The following is a 20,888-nucleotide window of genomic DNA, read 5'->3' as shown; positions in this document are numbered from 1 at the left end:
GTTTCCCTTATTGGACTACATCTCTGTTTTTGCATATGCAAAAGAACATTGCTGATGTACGTCCAAGGATGGAGTACTGTTGCCACATCTGGGCAGGAGCTGCTAGAAGGACTTATCCTGCCTTGACAGAGTTCAAAATAAACTTTGTAGCTTAGTGGAGGATGTCCTTTTCTCTTCCCTACAACCTCTTTCTCACAGAAAAGACGTTGTGGGTCTGTCTCTGTTTTATTATTATTTTCATGCTCGTCTGAGCTTCAATCTATGCCCCCCCTCGCCAAACTTTCACAAGAAACACTCGTCTAGCTGAAACCCCATCAATACTTTCCCCCACTCTTTATCTGTGCCTAAACCCAAACGCAGATTCCGTGAACAGAGCTTCTTTCTTAAAACTACACACCTGTGGAACTCTCTTCCATTTGCCAGCTGACTATAATATGGTTGTCTTCAAGTCCAACGTAAACAAGTTCTTGATGAGCCATTCCTTTTAAGTACTCCAATTTACCAAATTTCCATTACTAGCAATTACTATGACATTGTCCCATTAACCACTGTACACTTGGTAACTCTTATCCTCAAGTGGCCTCTAGGCCTTGATAAGCGATGACTCCTTTGTAAAAAAAAAAAAAAAAAAATTATCCTTGACCCTCCAGCAATGAGGAACAAATTTGGCTCTTTTTTATCTGATCAAACCTGAGAAAGGTGCCTGTAGAGATTTTCCCTTGTGACATGTCGCCTTAGCATTCTGGTGCATACTATTAAAATTGTCGATTGGGGGGAAGAGGAAAATTTTGTTCTCAACTTCTTTTCTAACAGTGTTTGAATGATAATAGATTAATGGAACATTGAAATATCTATGTATTTCATGTAGAGTTCAAGTGTTAGACCCTAGTGATGATGGTGGTGATGGTGGTGGGGGTTGATTTCTGAGAAAATAAAACAAAATCAATTTTGTCTTCAATCTTTTGGTAAAAGTTTAGATACTACTTCCATATCCGAGAACTGACTTAACGGTGGCTTCAAAGAAGACATATTTCGTCTGATTTGACTTTCAGATCGATTTGCTGATTTGTGTTTTGCTGATTTGTACATTTAATTCATTCTCTGCTTAATTTTCCTTTGCCACTTTGTAAGCAGTTTCTATGATTAATGGAATGATTGAAATCTTTCTAAAGTTCTAGTTTCTTTTCACGTTATTCATAAGACGTTGGTATTTAGTTCTTTTTTCCTCCTTTCAGTTCTGATTAGGCCGTCATTATCCGGGACATTGACTTCAACTAATAAAATACACTAACCATTAATGTTATTCTTATTGTTGGAATTCATAGATCTACTGTTCTCATCTTTAGTGTCATTTTCACAATGTTATAAATAATAGATAATATATACAGAAACAAGTAAAACAATAATATATATGTGTGTGTGTATGTGTATATATATGTGTGTGTATGTGTATATATATATAGTAGTGTTGGGACGATTAATCAGACTCGGGAATCAGAAAAATCGGAAGATTTGGAGGTATCGGAATCGGGAAAATTGATGCCTATTTTCCGATACCAAAACGATTCTTTTGTCTTTTTTTATTTGATTTTGTTTAAAGTAAAATCTTCCATTGCTGGTAATAATGATAAAATTATAAATATTTATTGATTTTAAAATACCAGTAAAGCTAAAATCGATAGATCATCCTCCACAAGTGTATTTTGACGTTTATGAAAATGTCTGCATATTTAACATGTGTTTTTACGAAAGTTGGGGGAAATAACAACTCTATAGTAAAATATTTAGAGATCTAAAAGAATCGGAATCGGTAATTTAGCACATAGTCGATAGTTGTATTGGAATCGGGGAAAAAATATTGGAATCGTCCCATCACTAATATATAGTAATAATAGCAATAAATGTTGATATTTACAACTAGAAATAAAAATAGGTTTAAGGCTCCTAAAATCCATATTAGAATTGTCCACAAGGACCCATGGCATAGTGGCTAAAGTACTTGGAAAAATCAATTGTAAAAGTGACCTTCTCCTGAAGGTTGATGGTTCAATTTTCAGTGTGGGCAACTAACAGTTGCAAATTACTTAGGATCTCTATCGAGTTATGTGTGACGAAACAAGAGCATGCTAACCTCATTAAGTAAATAAAGGGTTCTGTTCAAAATTCTTGAGTTCGACAGAATCATTCCCAGGTTTGACAAGATACACCTGAAGAAGGTCGGAGGTTACATCGACCGAAATGTTGTGAAAATTACACTTAAGATGAGAAAACTAATTTCATGAATCCAATTAACCAATCCTCCTCTCCAAAACTCAGAAACGTAATATTAATGTTAGTTTTTTTCTTTCTCTTTACAAAACTCAATCATGTTCTGCAAAGAAACTAAATCGATAATTTCCTCTATAAAACAACACTATGAATAAATATTTGACGATATAAAAAAAAACAAAGTTGAAGCATAAAAACTTTCACCAAAATGCCTGGATTTGGCATTAAATAATCCCAAAAGAGTTAGTATGCCGTAAAATAAAACAACCATTTGTCCCATATGCCTGTCAGGTTAAATAGCTGCATTTTCTAAGCATGAATTGCATAGTTATGGTGGATGGTGTATGAATTATTTTCTACTGTCCTTTCTTGTATATGTTCCAAGAACTTGCTAAGGGATATCATATATTTTACAATTTTTGATTACTTTTGAAGATTTAAAGTGGTTAAAAATGAATTTGTTTTTGTAATATCTGAAAGAAAATTAAACCAATTTGCATTACATTTTTTTTTATATATATGCTCCAAAATTAGTTTAGAAAAATAGAAACTATATACACGATCAGCACTTTTATTATTCACCTCATTGGAAGTATCTGTAGTATCACAAAGCTGTGGATGAATGAATCATAGACTATTTTGGGTCTCCTGGAGGGAAGGAGTATTGTGTTTAAGAAATTTTAATCTTGTTATGCATGTAAGAAATATCAACATACACAAATGATTAGTAGCATATGAGAAAACCCTTGCTATAAATAAAGAGCCAGAGGGAAGACTGGCCCAAACTTGTTTTCAATCTGAATGTTGGTGATGATAGTAGAAATCCAATAAATAATAACTTCTCATTCTATAAACATTTTACGTAAAATTAATTTTCATCTGATGTTAATCCTGAATGTCTCTAAATTTTTCAGGGTTTGTATTATGCTGGACTTTTTTGGTACCAGGTTGGCCGGCCTGAAAAGGCCAAAGAATATACTGATCGAGCATTTAAGTTGAATGATCGAAACAAACAGGTAAGCCATGATTTTTGCAAAATACTTTGTCTTTTTTTTTTTTTTAACTTTTTTTTTTTTTTAGAATAAATATGTTAATAGTGTATAAATGACTGTAAACTTCTGATTAGAAGTTTATAGACTTTTGTATTCTTTCCAAATTGACTTGTGGAATTAATTTCAATATCTGTGAGACAGTAAACATTTTTGGATATACCTATCAGAAGTTAGAGGAATTACATAGATTTATTACCATTTCTTAGCTTACAAAAGAAGGTATGAAGAATTAAAAAAAAAAATTGTTTGCGAAACATTTATTTGCATATAATTAAATTATAACAAGAAAAAAGACATTAAATAGCTTAATATTTAAAAATAGATATTTAATAGAATCTGTACAACTATTCGTTGATGCAGATGTCAATTAATTCTTAAAAATACAAACTTTACAGACGGTTGACACTTATTATTCATTAGAGTGATGATAGCTGTAGTATCACAAAGCTATGGGTTAGTGAATTATGGGTTGTGGATTATTTATCATGATCGAATCTCCTAAGAAAAGGAGTACAATGTTTAAAAGGCATGAAACTTGAACCAAACTGAACTGAACCGACGTAGTTTATGTAACAGTCGTCTATTTCTCTAACGGATCCAACATGTGTGTAGACTTGGTCGCAAAGGAAAATAATAACATTGAAACAACGTTTCTTAGTGGAGGAAAAAAGGTTATTTTATTTTGTCATTTCACATAACTAAAATGGCTACTCGTTATCCGTATAGGTGCCAGTTTTACAAAGTTCCACTTTTCTTAGGAGTAGATAGAGAGAGAAGACTTTTGCGTTCACTGGCCCTTACTGGCCAACCTGCCAGCAGCGGTTTTCTTTTCCTTCTCTTTCTTCTCCCTCTCTTCTCCTTCCTTTGTCTTATTGTTCTACTTTTGTCCCTTCTCAAAGTTTTTGGGACGATTAATCGGAATCGGAAAATTTGGGAGTATTGGTATTAGAATCAGAAAAATGGATGCCTATTTTCCGATGCCAAAGCGATTCTTTTAATTGTCTTTTTTTTTATTTGATTTTGTTTAAAGTAAAATCTTTCATTGCTGGTAATGAATGATAAAATAATAAATGTTTATTGATTTTAAAATACCAGCAAAGCTAAAATCTATAGATTATCCTCCACAAGTGTATTTTTACGTTTCGAAAAATATCTGCACATGTGTTTTTATAGCAGAATTGGCAATAACGGAAATGGGGGGAAATAAAGAGCTTACCTCGGATACGTCTGTTGTTGTGTTGCGGGCGGAGGCGAAGAGAGTTCCAAGATAGCATCCATGGGTTTTTATTGGCGTTGACCCCATGCAATTCTTGCAGAATCGCGTGTGCTCTCGCGCAATTATGCAGATATATAATTCCCGGCCGCTATATAGGCAGGATGCTGGGAAGCAGTCAGGCAGTGTCCTGCAGATTGTGTGTCAGTGGTTCTGACGGTTGTATTGTTCTTTGTGACGAACCACGAATCTGCGAGAAGCAAGTTTACTTCTGCCTTTTTTTCTGTCTCCTTTTTCTTCTTTCTCTACGGTCATTACAGCAAAGAAATCCCTCTCTTCTAGAGGTGGACGGTGCAGGGCGAAACTGTCTATTTATATCTTTGTTCCTGATTTTTGCTTACTACATTTTTCTATAGTTTTTTACAGAAATCAGGGAAAATAACAATCTTATAGTTAAATAATTAAAGATTTATAAAGAATCGGAATCTGTAATTGTATCGGAATTGGGAAAAATATTGGAATCGTCCCATCACTAATATATATATATATAGTCATCCACATACAGTACTGTTTCGCTGTTTCACAGCTCATCAGTGCGGCTAGACAAGCAACTACCTAAAGTCAGGATTGAAACCTTACTGCCCAAACGACAGTCGGAGCTTCTAACCATTTTACTATTTGGTTGCTGCTATGCAGGCAGTGAATTAACAATGTTTTGACATTGTCCAAATATCTAAGCTCAATTTGTTTACACAAAGAGCATCTCTTAATACGCTAATAGTAATTTGTATATCACTTCCCAATATGCTCAAGCTAAGATAGGGAGCATTATAGTCATCCACATACAGTACTGTTTCATTGTTTCACAGCTCATCAGTGCGGCTAGACAAGCAACTACCTCAAGTCAGGATCGAAACCCGACTGCCCAAATGACAGTCGGAGCTTCTAACCATTTCGCTATTCGGCTGCTGCTATGCGGGCAGTGAATTAACAATGTTTTGACATTGTCCAAATACCTAAGCTGAATTTGTTTACACAACGAGCATCGCTTAATACGTTAATGGTAATTTGTATATATAATGCTCCCTATCTTAGGTTGAGCATATTGGGAAGTGATATACAAATTACCATTAGCATATTAAGTGTGTATATATATATATGTGTGTGTGTATTTGGGTCCATGACGTCATGCTTATTCCATATTCCCAAATGCAAACGCGATAATGTTACATTTACAAAAAATATCAAATATATAGCTGGTTTATCCAAGACATGGGAAAATGGCATACACTGTATAGCATTTTCGAATGGTCACTTATCTGGTACTGGCCAAACTTCACATCATTTAACTTCAGTGATCTAATGAGAATCCGTTTGTTAGCATAATTATGCCATATACCATGATTTTAATGTTCAGGATTTTTCAATAAAGATTAATTTTTCCATGGAAATCAAACTTTCATGATGCACATATAACCAAATGAATTGACTAATTTGAACTGGACGCAGACTATATCAAATCTTATTCCTTATTTTTTTTTAACTTTTATACCATATTTAATCAAATTCCAACCTGAGTTTTATAAACAACTAGCGAGGGGTACCCGGCGTTGCCCAGGTGTTTGGAGGTGTGTGTGGAAACTCAGGGGTGGGGGTGGGGTTAAAAAAATGTTTTGGTAGGTAAGTATGAGGATCGAACCTGAACCCTTGAGGCAAAGTTGCAAATTAAAGTGTGAAAAAAAAACGTGCGACGTTAACCATTGCCCCACCGCGAGATGCTAACGGAAACACGTTTGAATTTATTTAATTACTTGGATTTGGCAGGTGCCCGTTTTAATGACTTAATGAGGTCAAGTTTGACTGCGGGATAGTATTTCATTTACTGCGGGAACACTTCCTAAGATGTTATAGGAAAAAGACTAACCCACATGCGGTGAGCGACAAATGTTGAATATTTATCTTCCCAAAGTCGAGCAAATTAAATAAACAGGCGAGCTTCGTTGTTAACTGTGAGATATTACGATTTATATGTGATATAAAAAGTTTTAAAAAGTTGTTAGGCAACCGACCGCTTCTCTGAAAAAAGCCTTTTGTAGACATGCAGAAAAGCAAACACACATACAAACATACATACATTTTCGCTTTTATATTTATAGCTTAAACACACTGGTACAATTATGATGGCATCATTGATGATAAACAGTGACTCGTCATTAGTTTTGTTTTAAAATACTTTGGGGGTGTCATATATCGTCAATGTAGTGATGAAGGATAAAGGTTACACCTACAAATTCTGTAATACCTGGGTTGAATTATCAAAGCAAAACAATATTAAAAAACCGTTTTTACTGTATGAACTTTTAAAGATTAAGTATGAGTCTCAGCATATATGTAGTTACGTGAATTGGTCATGTGACATGGGGGAGTGGTTTTGTATGAGATATATTTCTGAGATGGAAAATCAGTAACTGAATGGAATTGGATGGAGAAGGATGGAAAATTTGAGGTTTTAAACCTATTTTATATTTCAGTATAGGGAATAGATCCACCATGTTAATTTAGTTATAATAAAAAAAAGTATTTTTCAAGACAAAAATGTTTTTTTCATTTTTGTATGTATGTATTTTCGCTTGTTGCTCACAACCTAACTGAGACATAACACAATGAAAAAAAAAAACAACTTATTCATAGACCAAGATAATTCTTTCTCAGACCAATACAGAGAAAATACTGACTGGACTGCATTTGGTGCTTTGAGATTCAGGATCTTGAAAGGTCTCCATGGCTCAGCTGGACCATATTTGGTGCTTCAAGATGCAGGATTCGATCTGACAGGATTCTTAATGAAACTCGAAATTGATTTAATTGAAGATAATGGTAATAATAGTAAATGTGGTTTTCAAAGAAATGCTCAATAAACTGGAAAGCTGAAGGTTTATAATAGAGTATGAAACAGAAAAGAAAAAAAATGAATTACCACTAGCTGGAAATGGTGTTGTTTTAATGAAAATTAAGACATAAGGTTTATTTCAATGGCAAAATTTATTTATAGTAAAGATTTATGAATGAACTTATCTTAAAGAAAGGTGTACTACCAAATTTTACTACAACTAAACGTGGTTGAGAATAGTTTAAAATATTAATCATGTGTCACTACACATGTTGCACTCATCCACTACATATGTGCCTCTGTTATTGTGAATTTTGTTGAGGCAGCATGTGTTTTGAAAAAAAAAACAACCAAATAAACACTGGTTGATGGCATATGGCATTGACGTGGGAAATCTATCAATTTATGAGGTCATAATCAATTTGGTTTCAGAAGCTTTACAAAATTTAAAAATAATTAAAAGTGAATGGGCAATTAATGAATTTATAATGTAATAAAGATTTTGATATTGAAAGTATTGACACTTTTATAAAAAATAATGGAAAAATAATTTAAGAAAGAAAACTTTTTTGTGAGGAGAGGACTTTTTTTTTTTTTTTTTTGAGAGAGATATTCTAGTGTCGTGTCTAATGCCATGAGAAAGCACCAACCCTTTCACCTTATTGTGGTATGTTCAACCATATCGTGAAAGAAAGGCTCAAATAGCCATCTGTTGAATTCTGTTTTGATGAATATGAAGAGAAAAACATAGTGGAATTAAGGAAATTAGTGCGAGAAGATAAGACTAATGATTATCATTTTAATATGCATGAATATTGTGTACTATTGTTCTTCTGTAGTTGGATCCATTTATTCTTTTGTTTATGAGTATCATCGATTTCTATATGAACTGTGATTAATGGCTTGTTGAAAAGATTTTTAGTTTGAAAGCTTGTTGATTTGTTTTGTATAAATGAAATGAATAGTGACTGGTTGTTTAAATACAGATGGGTTTTAAATTAAAAAAAAAAGAAATACTAGTATCACCATGCATTTTATCAAAAAAATTTTTTTTAGTGATGCACTTGGAATTGTTAGTTTGTGTTCGTGTATGATAGCATAGGCATTAAGATATGTTAATATATTGTCGATGTACAGAGTTTTCAGGATTAATATGACACTTTTTGGAAAAGAAACTTGGCCGGTAATTAGTGTATTTTTAAAATTCAAAGTGAATTGCTTAGAAGATCATTTGCCAAATATAACTTGGTCAGATTAGAGGTAGGGAGTACTGGGTCGAAAAAAGGTCACATCTTCAAAATCTGGTGGGGACCCCCTCAAATCAAAATATAAGGTGTATCTAGGTCAAAATCGAAAAAAAATTTGAAAAAAAAATTTTTTTCATCTGTTGGCGGCATTTTTTAGATCTGGGGCTGGTTTTTCAAGAAATGTGTCCGAAATGTCAATATGAGTGATTTCAAGGCATAATTTTGCTTCTTGTGTATCTCCAATGCCCATTAATGGATATAAATAGTTTCAAATGACACAGGGTCATGTATTTAAACAGGTTTTGTGGTATTCTTGGTCAATTTCGGTCAAAAAATTGCCAAAATTGGCCATAGAGTGGCCGAAAAACAGGCAAAAATCACAAAAACCATCTTGGGTCACATAAATTATCCTCGTCCACCTTTATAAAGGTATATATTGCTGTAGATACCTAAAATAGACATTGGAGTACGATTATATACAGGTCTCAGATCTTTTTGGGCCTTTTTTGAAGAGAAATAGACCAAATTTTGACCCAAAATGGCCAAAAATAGGACGAAATTGCCAAAATCCTGTTCTCGGTCACTTAATCGATCCTTGTTCATTCCCAATGGATATGAATGACTTCAGACACACATATAAGGCAGAGAACCATGATTATTGACAGGTCTTGGGGTCTTTAAGGGCAATTTTAGGGGTGAATTTGGCCAAATTGGACCTAAAATTGCTGAAAATAGGCCGAAATCGACATAATCCCGTCCTTTTATGATTTCCAAGTGCTTAACAGACTTAACAAAAGTGACTCAGATATACACTACAAGCACTACAATAATCCATCAAACTTGGCTGCAATCTCTTTGTGGTTGTGCAGTGTGAATTGCATGTTTCGGTCCGAAAGAACATCCCAGTCTCCATTGATTTCGCATTCGACAATTTGATCTGCATCGATAGTTTGCTTATCATCTGGGTTTGATCTATCTAAAGCTTCAACAGTATGCGCTTTACAAAGAGTGTGAAGGGGAACGTGCTCCGAATTCAACTCACGAGCAATTTCAAATTCTATTTTCAAGTTTTTTTCAACTGAATCAGTCATGATGATTTTTACTTTTTCCCACAAGTCTTTAGCCGTAACTGAGATGTTAGGATCTTCTGGTATCACCAAAACTGCTAGACGACGGAACGTCTCGACAAGCAGCTTCACTATTTGCTTTCTATCTTCGTAGGCAAAGAACAGGGGACGGAGCGAGAACCTCTTTTTTCCAGAGAAATTGAATATAATGGCTGGCCATTCACCATCAATTTTACATCGTGATGTTGTGTCATAATGTAAGTGGCACTTCAAATTGTCGGAGTTGTTATAAAGAAAGTTGGCAGCAGCAGATTCGGCTTGAATTGCCATTATTTGTTTGTAATCAGTTATTGTTCTTGGTGCTGGCAAAACATTCTTATAACCTTCCCAATCTGATTTGGAATGGGGCATGGGTTTTCGATTTAACTTGGCCTTCTTTTTACATGGTGCTTCATCATCTTCAATTATTTCATCACTCACTTCTGGGGGAGTTGAAGACGTGTAAGGAGAAGGATTAGCTTTGTCTGCCTCTTCCTTGTTCAAATAAAAATCATGTCCATACAGAATTTTGCAGACTATTTGAACAGCTAGAATAGCTTTTTTTCACTGAGATTCCACACTTCACACTGACTTCCACACAAACTTTTTTGATGGCTTCAGTGCAGTTTCCAATCTTACGAATCTCTGGCTGGGGTATGAAAGACTGGTCTGTTTGTGACGCAGCGTCAGCGCAATCTACAAGAACTCGAACCAGACCTGAACGAGTCATGCTAACTCCTTCTTGACTGTTCTTTTCACTACCTACTGTAGTACTGTTGAGTGCGTCAACCACCTCATCCATGATGTATGAAAGTTCATCCTCCATCATTTCTACCTCAGCTGCTTCTTTTTGTCGCATGTCCTCCATCTCTTTTTCAAACTCCTCGTCTACTTGTGTCAAGTCGATTCCCCAATTTCGATTCATTTTCAACTGATCATAGTAGAATGTCTTTTCCGCTGGAGCAAACTTCTCAGGATCTACCGCCATGCCTTTGATGTTGAAGAGTTCGGAATGTTCCTTCTTAAACTCCATCTCTGCACGTCTTTTCTTCTTCTTGCTGGTTGTAACAGCATTGTAGTATGACTGCAAAGATTTGCGAATCTTCTTCTTCACCGATTTCGCAGACAGAACATTAGATGCGGAGAACGCCTTCGACCAGGTTATCATTAATCCCTTGGCGCAATCTGACACAGCTTGTTTTCTGAGTCTAGTCTCTTTCTCTTCAGTTGGTTGTCCAGATGGTGCGACTTCAAGAATTTTAGCAATGACTTCATATTCTGAAGGAAGAACATCACCAAAAGAGAAAGTTGTGGACTGCTCTGCAACACTACTCATTCTACCGGCTGACTCTTCAATACAATCCTGAAAGAGAAATATAACTGTGTCAGGATATTCAAAATGGACCCAAATAAAAATATGAATGGACCCAAGGAGAAGGAGATTTCAACTGTGTGCTATGATTATGATAAAAATAACATAGCAAGGAGACTCTACATTTCAGAGTCTCATTTTGAACTGACCAAATAAACAAAACAACTCCTTTCTCAGATAACACTGCAATGTTATCAATCATTCGATTCTACTAGTACTAGTCCCCAAGCCCCTTGGGAAACTAGTTAAATAACACTTACAATTTTTGTATGAAGCTTTGTAAGAAACATTCTTATGTAAAATTTACCAGATTTGGAACACTGGACAATTAAGGGTATTTCTTTCCGCAAAATGAATGACATCTAGGGTGTAAATCACTGTGAAAATTGTGCTAAAATCCCGATTTTGTACTAAAAAATGACTTTTATATGCTAAAATAAAACTCAATTTAGCTATACATTGTGTCATTCCTATCCTAATTCATTGACCAAGTCAAAAGAAGTGAAAATACGTAAGTTTCAACTGCTATTTCTTATCCCTTCTTTTGCAAAGATGGGTAAATGGGCGTTTTTGGGCCCCCGGAGCCTAAAAATCTAAAAAATGGCGCCAACAGATGAATTTTGATTTTTTTTTTTCAAAATTTTTTCGATTCTTACCTAGGTTTAGTGCATATTTTGATCTGAGGGGGTCTCCACCAAAATCTGAAGACCCGACCCAGTACTCCCTACCTCTAGTCAGATAAGACATCTTGAATTATCACCATATCATCCAGATGGGACCTGAACTTGAAACTGTGTGTTAAGATATATGAACACCAGTAATTTTCAAGTAAATGACAAACGCATGTAGGGAAGGAAATATGGCATCACAATTGGTGTCAAACACTGATATTTGGTTTTGTTTAGAAGTAATTTGAGATGTCATGTCTCGTCAGCGTAGCAAGAAGCAAATTTTGGATAACCTGGGTTGAATTATCAAAACCAAATTGAAAGGCTGTTTTTACTATATGAGCTTTTAAAGATTATGTGTGACTCTTGGCACACCTGTAGTTACTTGGATTGGTCATTTGACATGGGGGAGTGATTTTGTATGAGAGATATTTCTGAGGTGGAAAACTAGTAACTGAATGAAATTGGGTAGAGATGAATATAGAATTTGAAGTTCTAAGCTTATCCTATATTTTAAGTAGGGAATAGATCCATTGTTTTTTTTTTTATAATAAGGATGTTTTTAATGATGATGATGATGATGATGATAATAATAATACAGAATATTTTTTAAAGATAAAAATGTCTTTGTCATTTTTGCATGCAAACATTTATTCCAGCTTGCTTTTTCACAACGTAAGTCAGATACAGCACAAAAAAAAAAAGAAACCTATCCATAGATCAAGACAATGCTTTCGCAAACCAAAGCGGAGAGACTGGTCAGTTATCCAAGTCTGCTATTGATTTATGTCAACTCCCAGTGTTCTGTGGGTTTTCTAAACATGGTGTGAATGATTGACAGACACTAGTCAGAATTCATGCAATACTTGAAGCATCAGAATACATTGGGTGCCATGAGACCTAGAATATGATTCTGAGTGACCGCCACAACTCAACAGAACTATACCATTCATGGCAAGCAAACGAAATTGAAAAAAAAAAGTAGGTTTACAATGTTCATTATTATTTTCTTTCATCTTGCTAGTAAAAACATTATAAAAAGAAAATACACGTGAAAGCAACCTTCATAAACTTGTAGATCTGTTTGAAAGGGAAACGTAAGAAAAATATGATGCTGCCATTTTCAAAGTGCTGTATTTCTTTCTTGCTTTCTTAAGGTGACTTTTGTCATTCAGTTCTGAATTCTGAGATGATTACAAATCAAAATGCACCCAAAGAAGATGAGAGAGTATGAAAGCCAAAAGATTGTGAAAATGACAATAAAATAAAGGAATTATTTTTTTTATTATTACAGCCATGATTATGAAATTCTATTAAAAAGGATCAAAATAGATTCCAGAAAACTCGGTTTAAAAAATAAAGAGATTTGTGTTTAATTTTACAATAGGATCAATGTCAAAAAGTACTGTTTTTATTTGGTACCAAATAAAAATAACCATTTTTTATTTGGTACAAAATACAAAAATAACCATTTTATTATGTAAATAATGGATTAAAATGGCCTGGACAATGAACTAATTTGTGACCATATAAAATGCGAAAGTGATTTTGAAGCCATTAAGTTGTCTATCAGAAGTTAATTTTTGACTAAAATGAAAATTGCTAGAGAAAAAATCAAGTGTTATCATTCTTATTTATTCGTAAACATATGTTTCGGCCCTGTCGGTGGGACATTAGAATACGCCGAATGGCCCCCTGCAGAGGGTAAAAGTCCCTCAATGGGGGTCCTGGATATGACCTTAAACTATATCCAGTGGTGAGGCCCCAGCTTGTGGGCTTTGGGGAGTGTGGAGCCACCCTTTAATTACCATTGCTCCCAGGTCCACTCTGACCCTGTAGTACTTGTTAGGGTCCCAACTATGGGTTAAATAGAAACCAATGTGAAAACAACAAATATATTCTATTAAAAAAAATTTTCTTCAAAATCTTTGGATTCGGCATTAAATAACCCGGAAAGGGTTGATATGCCGTAAAACAAAAACAACCAACCAACCAACCAACCTAAACATGTTTCACAAAACTCTCACTGGGGGGGGGGGAGCTTTTAATATAAACAAGAACATGAATTGTGAGTTGCCAGACAATATAAAGATGGGCCAAAATTTTATCTGGGCCTTACTTCTTCATGTTGTATGAAATGTTTCTCAAATTATACCATGCAAATATTGATATCTAAAAATCTGTTTATCTGATCAAGCCTGATGGTTATTGTTATCAAAAATGATAAGATCTATACATCAAACTTGAAAAAATCAGAAGTTGAAATTCTATAAAAATTTCAACAATGCCTAAACTTTTCAAAGATTCAGGCTACAATATGAGTAATAAATTTCTACAATGAATAAAACAGAAGTTATTACCAAAAAGTGTGATTTTTTACCTTTTCTGTGACCTTTAGTTTTGATCAGATATCTCAAAATTACATCAGTTCTAAAGACCAATATTTTAACTAAGTTTGGTAACAGTTAATCCAGCAGTGTGAAACTTATGTTGTACACAAACATAGTGAGAAATCAACAAATAATTAAAAAAACATAACCTCCTTAGTATATATATATACCCACTATCACATAAAAAATGAACAATGAGATTCCATAATAGCAATTTCTTAATGCGATTTAGAAAAACGTTCAAAGAGCAGAGTATACCACTCACGGTTTGAGATTTTAAATATTTTTGGTTCATAACATTTATACTGTGTGGTGCTAGCAGTTAACTTCTCTTCTGACTTACCCAATCAAAGGCTATCTATCAGGAGAGCTGAGCACATGACAGAGTTAATAAAAAGGTTTAAACGGATGACAGCTTCCTCTTTCTTGATCAGCACTCAATATTGATGTCATCTTTATGTGGCTTGGACCAACCCCTTAACTTCTCTCGCAGGCACAACAAAACCCACCCGGGCCATTGAGCCTGAGTTTGACCAAGATGAGGAGACAAATAATTCAGCATGGCTACTGCCCGATCCAGAATTCCAGTACGGTACATGCACATGAACTCTTTTCTCTGCTCAAGTAGGATTGTCTAATCTTTTATCTCCATCCATACGCATACTCATTTTGACTGACGCTCTTCTCTTTCTTTTACTATTGATGAAAATAATTAATAAAGTTGTTTTTAAATGTTAGAATGGATGTTTGTCATCACTTATTGTACAATAGACATTTTAATTTCAGTATCGAATGTTTTTGGTCTCCACTAGACTTCTCTAAATCATTAATGGTTTTAGATAAAGTGAAAATTTGATCGCCTATTGAAAGAATAGGCTACAATGTAGCTGTGTTGGTTGAGTTGTCATTTTTTAGTGAAACAGACAGAGTTTTAATGTTACAAAGGCTCTGGTGTGACATTGTTTCATCATCATATGGTTATACAAAAAGTATGGCTGATTTTGTTGGTGTTGAGCATCATTCATTCATGTTTAGTGAATCAGATGATTATTGTTGGCATTCGTTTCTGAAAACTGCTGGGTCGTTCAGCCTCACTTTTTTCCTTACTTTGAGCTGGAACTTTCATTAAGAAGGACTTTCCTCTCACCGTTTTCTTTTCTTAAGCAAAAGCACAGTCGCCTATCCATTCGAGTTCGGTGTTTTATTCCTCTAAAATCTCTGGAATTCTCATGGTTAGTCTCATCCTCTTTCCCATAAAACCAACCATGCTTACCGCTTCTTCTTGCTCTTCCTCTCCCAGCCCTTGTGTATTGACAGCAAACAGAACAGACTTTCTGTCTTTTGGAGGTGAGTGCATTAGAAGAATTACTACTACAAGTTCCCTGATATCTTTCTAGTTAGACATCAGGTGCTTACGGGAGGGACCATGTGAAGGTTGCCAACATCCCTTAGTGAAAGTGTTTCTGTGGAACAAACTGGATTTGAACCTGGCACACCAATGTTGTCAGTCCATATCATTAAGCATCTAGCCACCATCACCTCCCTATTGCTAGTGTCTTTTTCATTGATGAAATTAATATGCATATTAAAATAGAAAACTTGCTTCTTTGGTAAAATAAATGCTTTCCTTTTGTTGGCAAGCACAAATGAACTATAATATTGATTTTTTTTATCTTTGACTTTTCTAAACATGTAAAAAGTTACTGGTCTATTTGTTTTCAAAATTACTTTTGAATTATAAAGGGTGATGAAGTAAAAATATGTCATTCATATTTTTATCTGTTAATAGATTACAACAGCTTATTGTGTATGAGAAAATTAATATTTTCTATGTGATGTACGATCATTGCTAAATTTTCAAAGCCCCCATTGTCATATAAAAGAACAGTCTTATTATTTAAGCTTGACTATTAGATTACTGTTGTCTGCAGAAACCTTTAAACCACAACGCTTTAACTATTAGTGATAGCAACTAAAGAATAGCATTATTAGATTATGACGGTTAACTCACTTGAACATATGTATTGAGTTATTTGTCACATTTTTTATGCATGATGCAAGCATTATTAGATTATGATGAATTGTCTCCCCTTGTCTGTGTAGATAAAACATTCAACCAGAAAAAAAAAGTTCACTTATGACAATTTACACTTATAGAAAAAAAGAATAGAAAACGGACTAAAGGAATGTTAAATGAATAAAAGATGGGAACGGTGTAATTCTTTTTCTTTTATCTTTCCAGACGTTCTCCTCTTTCTTTTTCCTTCTGTTTTTTTTTTCTCTTTTTTTAAACTTTCCTTTTCTCTCCCCCTTTCCTTTTCTCTTTCATTCTTCCCCTCTTCTATCTCTCTTATCCTCCTCTTCTTATCATTTCCTTTCTCGTCTAAATGAACAACTAAGCAAAAAAGAAAGTGTTGATAAAATCCCTTTCCCTCCTGTTATCCTTCAACCATCCATATGTAATGCATCATACTTGACTCCTCAACCAATAAATTCTGCATTTCAGTTTCTCACTTCTTTCATGTGATGAACATTCAGTCTATTTACTTGAGAGAGAGAGAGAAGAAAAAAAAATACCATGTTTTTTTTAAGCTTAGTGAATCATTTGTAATTTGAAAAAAAAAAAAAAAAAACCTCATGTGCAGGCTGTTCTACTGTACATAGCCACGATTATCGAGAGAGCAGGCCAATAAACATGACAGCATGATGTCATTACCAGATCAACATGTAGGTAAAGGCACGAAGATGCTTAAAGTTTCCAGTGTTCAACCACATGGCCATAAAATATTTTTTGTTGCCTTATATTGTGACTGCTGTAATTGTTTTTTATTCTCCTAAAGAGAAAAAACAATTCTCTATTTATATTATTATTACAATTATCATAATTGCACATTGGGATAATTTTAATCTAACAAAATATAGTAAGTGAACTTGTTTTATTTCTATCGAAGGAACTTTTATTTTTATCGCAGGAAGTCGAATATTTCATTTGATTTATTTTTTTAAACTGCAAAACAAACAATTTTTACATGAGAATATTTTTCAGTCCGTTCTTTTAATAATAAATAAAACTTTTCATTGAGTATTTCCAATTATTTTAAAGTTAGAAGCATTTTTCACAATAGTTTTTCTTTTATTTTTGTTGTTGTTTTGTTTCTTTTTTGTTTTTAACTAAAACGATCGATGAATTCAACATTTTAGCACTGGGCTTAATTTATTTCTTTGAAATATATTTAAAACTTAAAAGATTTTGTTTGTTTTATAACATTTTATCTGTAAATAATTTACATGACTGAAATGGGAAATGAAATAGGAAATTCTTTATTCTCTCCCGAGACATACAAACACAAATTCATCTTAAAAATTCATTGATTGATCAGTTTTAATTAAAGTTTTGATATGAACTAAAAATAAAGAGTAGATTAAATTTTAGTAACATATTTTCTTGTGTTTTATCTTTATAAATAAATGTTGTATGCACCGTGCTGTAATAATGTTATTTAGAAAGCCATTCTTAACAGGAGGGGGGGGGGCTTTCTAACTATTCCGCACTTTCACCTAACAATTTAATGAAAAAGATACCATAAAAATTAAATTTAACTTGAAAATCTTATCTAAAATATAGCACAGTGCATACACTGCACAAGCACAATTATTATTATTATTATTATAACAACAACAACAACAACAATAATAAAGAAAAGGTACTTCACGAGAAATGTGAACCCTGCATAAACCGGTTTTAATTTAATGGTTGCTCCCTAAAAAGTGCATACACAAAAGGTTTTCATTGGTCTATTTAATCACGAAAACTATTTTGAAGGTACTATTTGAGACAAAAAAAAGGCCAAAAGCATTATTTGAATATGTATAAAAAAAATAAATGTAACAAAAAATAAAAAAAAATATTAGTGTGGAAAATATAATAAAAATAAATTAAAATAAAATAAAAACAAGCATGAAATAAAAGTATGAATCATTTAATTAAAGAAATAAAAAAACTTCAAAAAATAAAATACATGCTCGATTACCAAAAGAAGTGTACGAGATATATATGAAGAAAGTGAAAGAAAACCTCAGGGAGCAACCATTAAATTAAAACCTGTTTATGCAGCGTCCACATTCCCCGTGAAGTGCCAAAAAAAACCGTAGATGATATCGACTGGCGCCACACCAACTTGTTGTGAAGGGTCAGGGCGGATGGAAAGTCCAAGGTGGAAGAATACTAACCAGACCTCCACTAGAAGTGTGCAGTCCAAATCTGGTACCTTGGGGAGGCATTTTGTCACCCAAACCATAGCAAACACCAATGACCGATACCAACGAGAAATTAATGGCAAACGGCTGTTGTGTGCAATCATCTGCATGAGTGGTCAAGAGGTGGAGAACATTCAAAATCTGAGGAGATTTGTTGTCACTCGGTCTCCAGCGAATACCGCAGGTTACTGTCAGTGACCGATCACTGATGATGGCCTGTGGTACAACTCCTAGTGAGTGAAATAATAATAATAATAATGTCCCCTCCCAAATTCACCACCACTCTGATTTAATATCGTAGATATTTACTATATTTTCTTAGTTTTTAACCAATATTCACATTATGGTATGATTGCCTTTTAGTAGTTATGTGAACTTCATTTCCGTATTCATGTATTCTGCACTGATATGAAAATGAAGACTATAGCAGAGTATAGGATTCTTAACCATTTAACTGATGAAAATACGCTACACATTTTGATGAAAGACATGGGAAAAAATGAACATAGAAGAACATAAACTAAAACTTCAAATATAATTTCTGTATTAAAAGTAATAGTTATTTAAATATTTCAACATATAATCTTGTGGGGAAAATCCAGCTCCCCAATAAGGGGCATTCTGAGTAGGAACAAAAGTAAAAATTGTCCTCCTCCACCGGCCGAGGACAGAAAAGTTGAATTGTAGCATCAGAACAGATTCTACTACACTGTGATCTTGTCCCGAAGTTTGTTTGTGTTTTATGTTTCTTTAATTGTTTTTCCCCTAAATTCATAATTCAGTTTTATCAGTATTAGATTGTATATTGCTTTAAAATTACGTAATTTTACATAGATAATATTTATATTTTCTATTGAATAAAATTCAGTTTCATTATTAATCGAATTGGGTTCTTTTCTTTTTTAACATGTTTTAATGCTCTTTTTAAAATGCCGTCATATAGCATCGACAGTAACAGTTCAACAAATCTTATCGACATTACCTGCAGGCATTTTTCAGTTAACAGGCCTTCTATATCTCGGTGGCCGTGACATAACTAACACCGGCTGCCATGTAGATTCAAACTGCATTTAAAAGTCTACAAATTGCTTCCTTGCTTAACTGGCGCCAGAGTAATAGTGAAAGAATAGAAACTGTTGCAATATTTTTGGTATAATTGTTGTGGGTATATTCGTGAATATTTGGAAGATTTCATTTATACCCAGGGATGGAGGCAATGAACTAATCAGAAAGTGAATTTTCCATAATGTGTATTGTTTAATCTTGACATTACCAGAATTTACAGTTATTGTTTTTTTTATTGCCTTACTTGATTACTAAGCTCTGCTCTGTACAGACTTAACCTTTAGATGATGATGATGATGACTACTACTACTACTACTACTACTACTACACTTTTGCTTTTAACTATTCATTTTACCTGCAACCAATGTTTGTAATTCTCCTTTTTCCTTTTTTTATTATCAGGAGTTTTTACGTTTGATAGTTTCCTAACGAAAATCATTTTTGTTCCAAACGAAAATGGCTCTACACTTAATAGAAACAGACTGACAAGACGAAAAAAGAAGAGAGAGACAGACAGACAGACAGATTTTGATGAATGTGAGGCGCATTGTATTTTAATGTCTTGTCAGAAGATGCATACTAAATGTAATCATTTTTCCCTGGTGCTGACTTGCACAAATACCAATCACTTCCTTTCAGGATAGAATCTTGGATTGGAATTTAAGTCTATCTACTTTTCTTCTTTTCACCAGTCTGAATAGTTTGTTACTAACAAGCTGGATAATGTTAATTTACGTCATCACTAGTTTTATGAAATAATTAATTTAGCTTTATTAATCAATTAATACTGCACTAATAATATAACTCATTATGTCACATTTTAAATTGTTAGACGATTTTTATTTAAAAAAATTTTGTAAATCATACTTATTCGTATTTACACGTACAGGATATTGAATCAAATAATTTAAAAGCACAGATAATCATTTTTTTTTTTTTAATTAAATCGTGAAAAAATCTTTGATCAAGAATTTCCTTAGTAGTGGAAGAAAAACTGTTTTCTTTTTATATTTAGTTATAAACAAAAAAAAAATAAAATAAATAAAAATAAATAAAATCCCAAAAGTGTAAAGTTATTTCAAAATGAGGAGGCATTATTGTAAAATTTACACAGAACATAGTTTACATATATGAAAATGATGTAAAGATAAAATACTAAAATTTCTTCCATCCAAAATGGTTGTTTGCCATAATTTCTATATTTTTCTGAAATTAAATACTCCTTGTTGTTTACATTATTTACATGTTTTGGATCTTTTCCCCTAATTTTGTTTATTGTCAGTCATTGTACTTTTTGGCTTTCTTCAGATGCGTTTTGTCATAGTTGATAACCTCTTGGTTGGGTGGTTGGTTATTTTTG

The 20,888-nt window shown here is 33.5% G+C and overlaps 1 protein-coding gene across 1 annotated transcript in view; it reads left to right on the top strand.

Annotated features, from left to right (window-relative positions):
• LOC145246709 (tetratricopeptide repeat protein 21B-like) overlaps positions 1–20,888 on the top strand; it is a 1,013,541-nt gene that overhangs the window by 187,320 nt on the left and 805,333 nt on the right. The window contains exon 5 of the mRNA XM_080108443.1: positions 3,183–3,284. Coding sequence (XP_079964569.1) covers positions 3,183–3,284 — 102 coding nt within the window. The remainder of the gene's footprint in view (positions 1–3,182; positions 3,285–20,888) is intronic.

Source organism: Euprymna scolopes, chromosome 24 (genome assembly GCF_053919585.1).
Source record: "Euprymna scolopes isolate OS-2025 chromosome 24, ASM5391958v1, whole genome shotgun sequence".
NCBI lineage: Eukaryota > Metazoa > Mollusca > Cephalopoda > Sepiida > Sepiolidae > Euprymna > Euprymna scolopes.
Note: the sequence above shows the minus strand (reverse complement) of the source record. Positions and strands in the feature narration are given on the sequence as shown.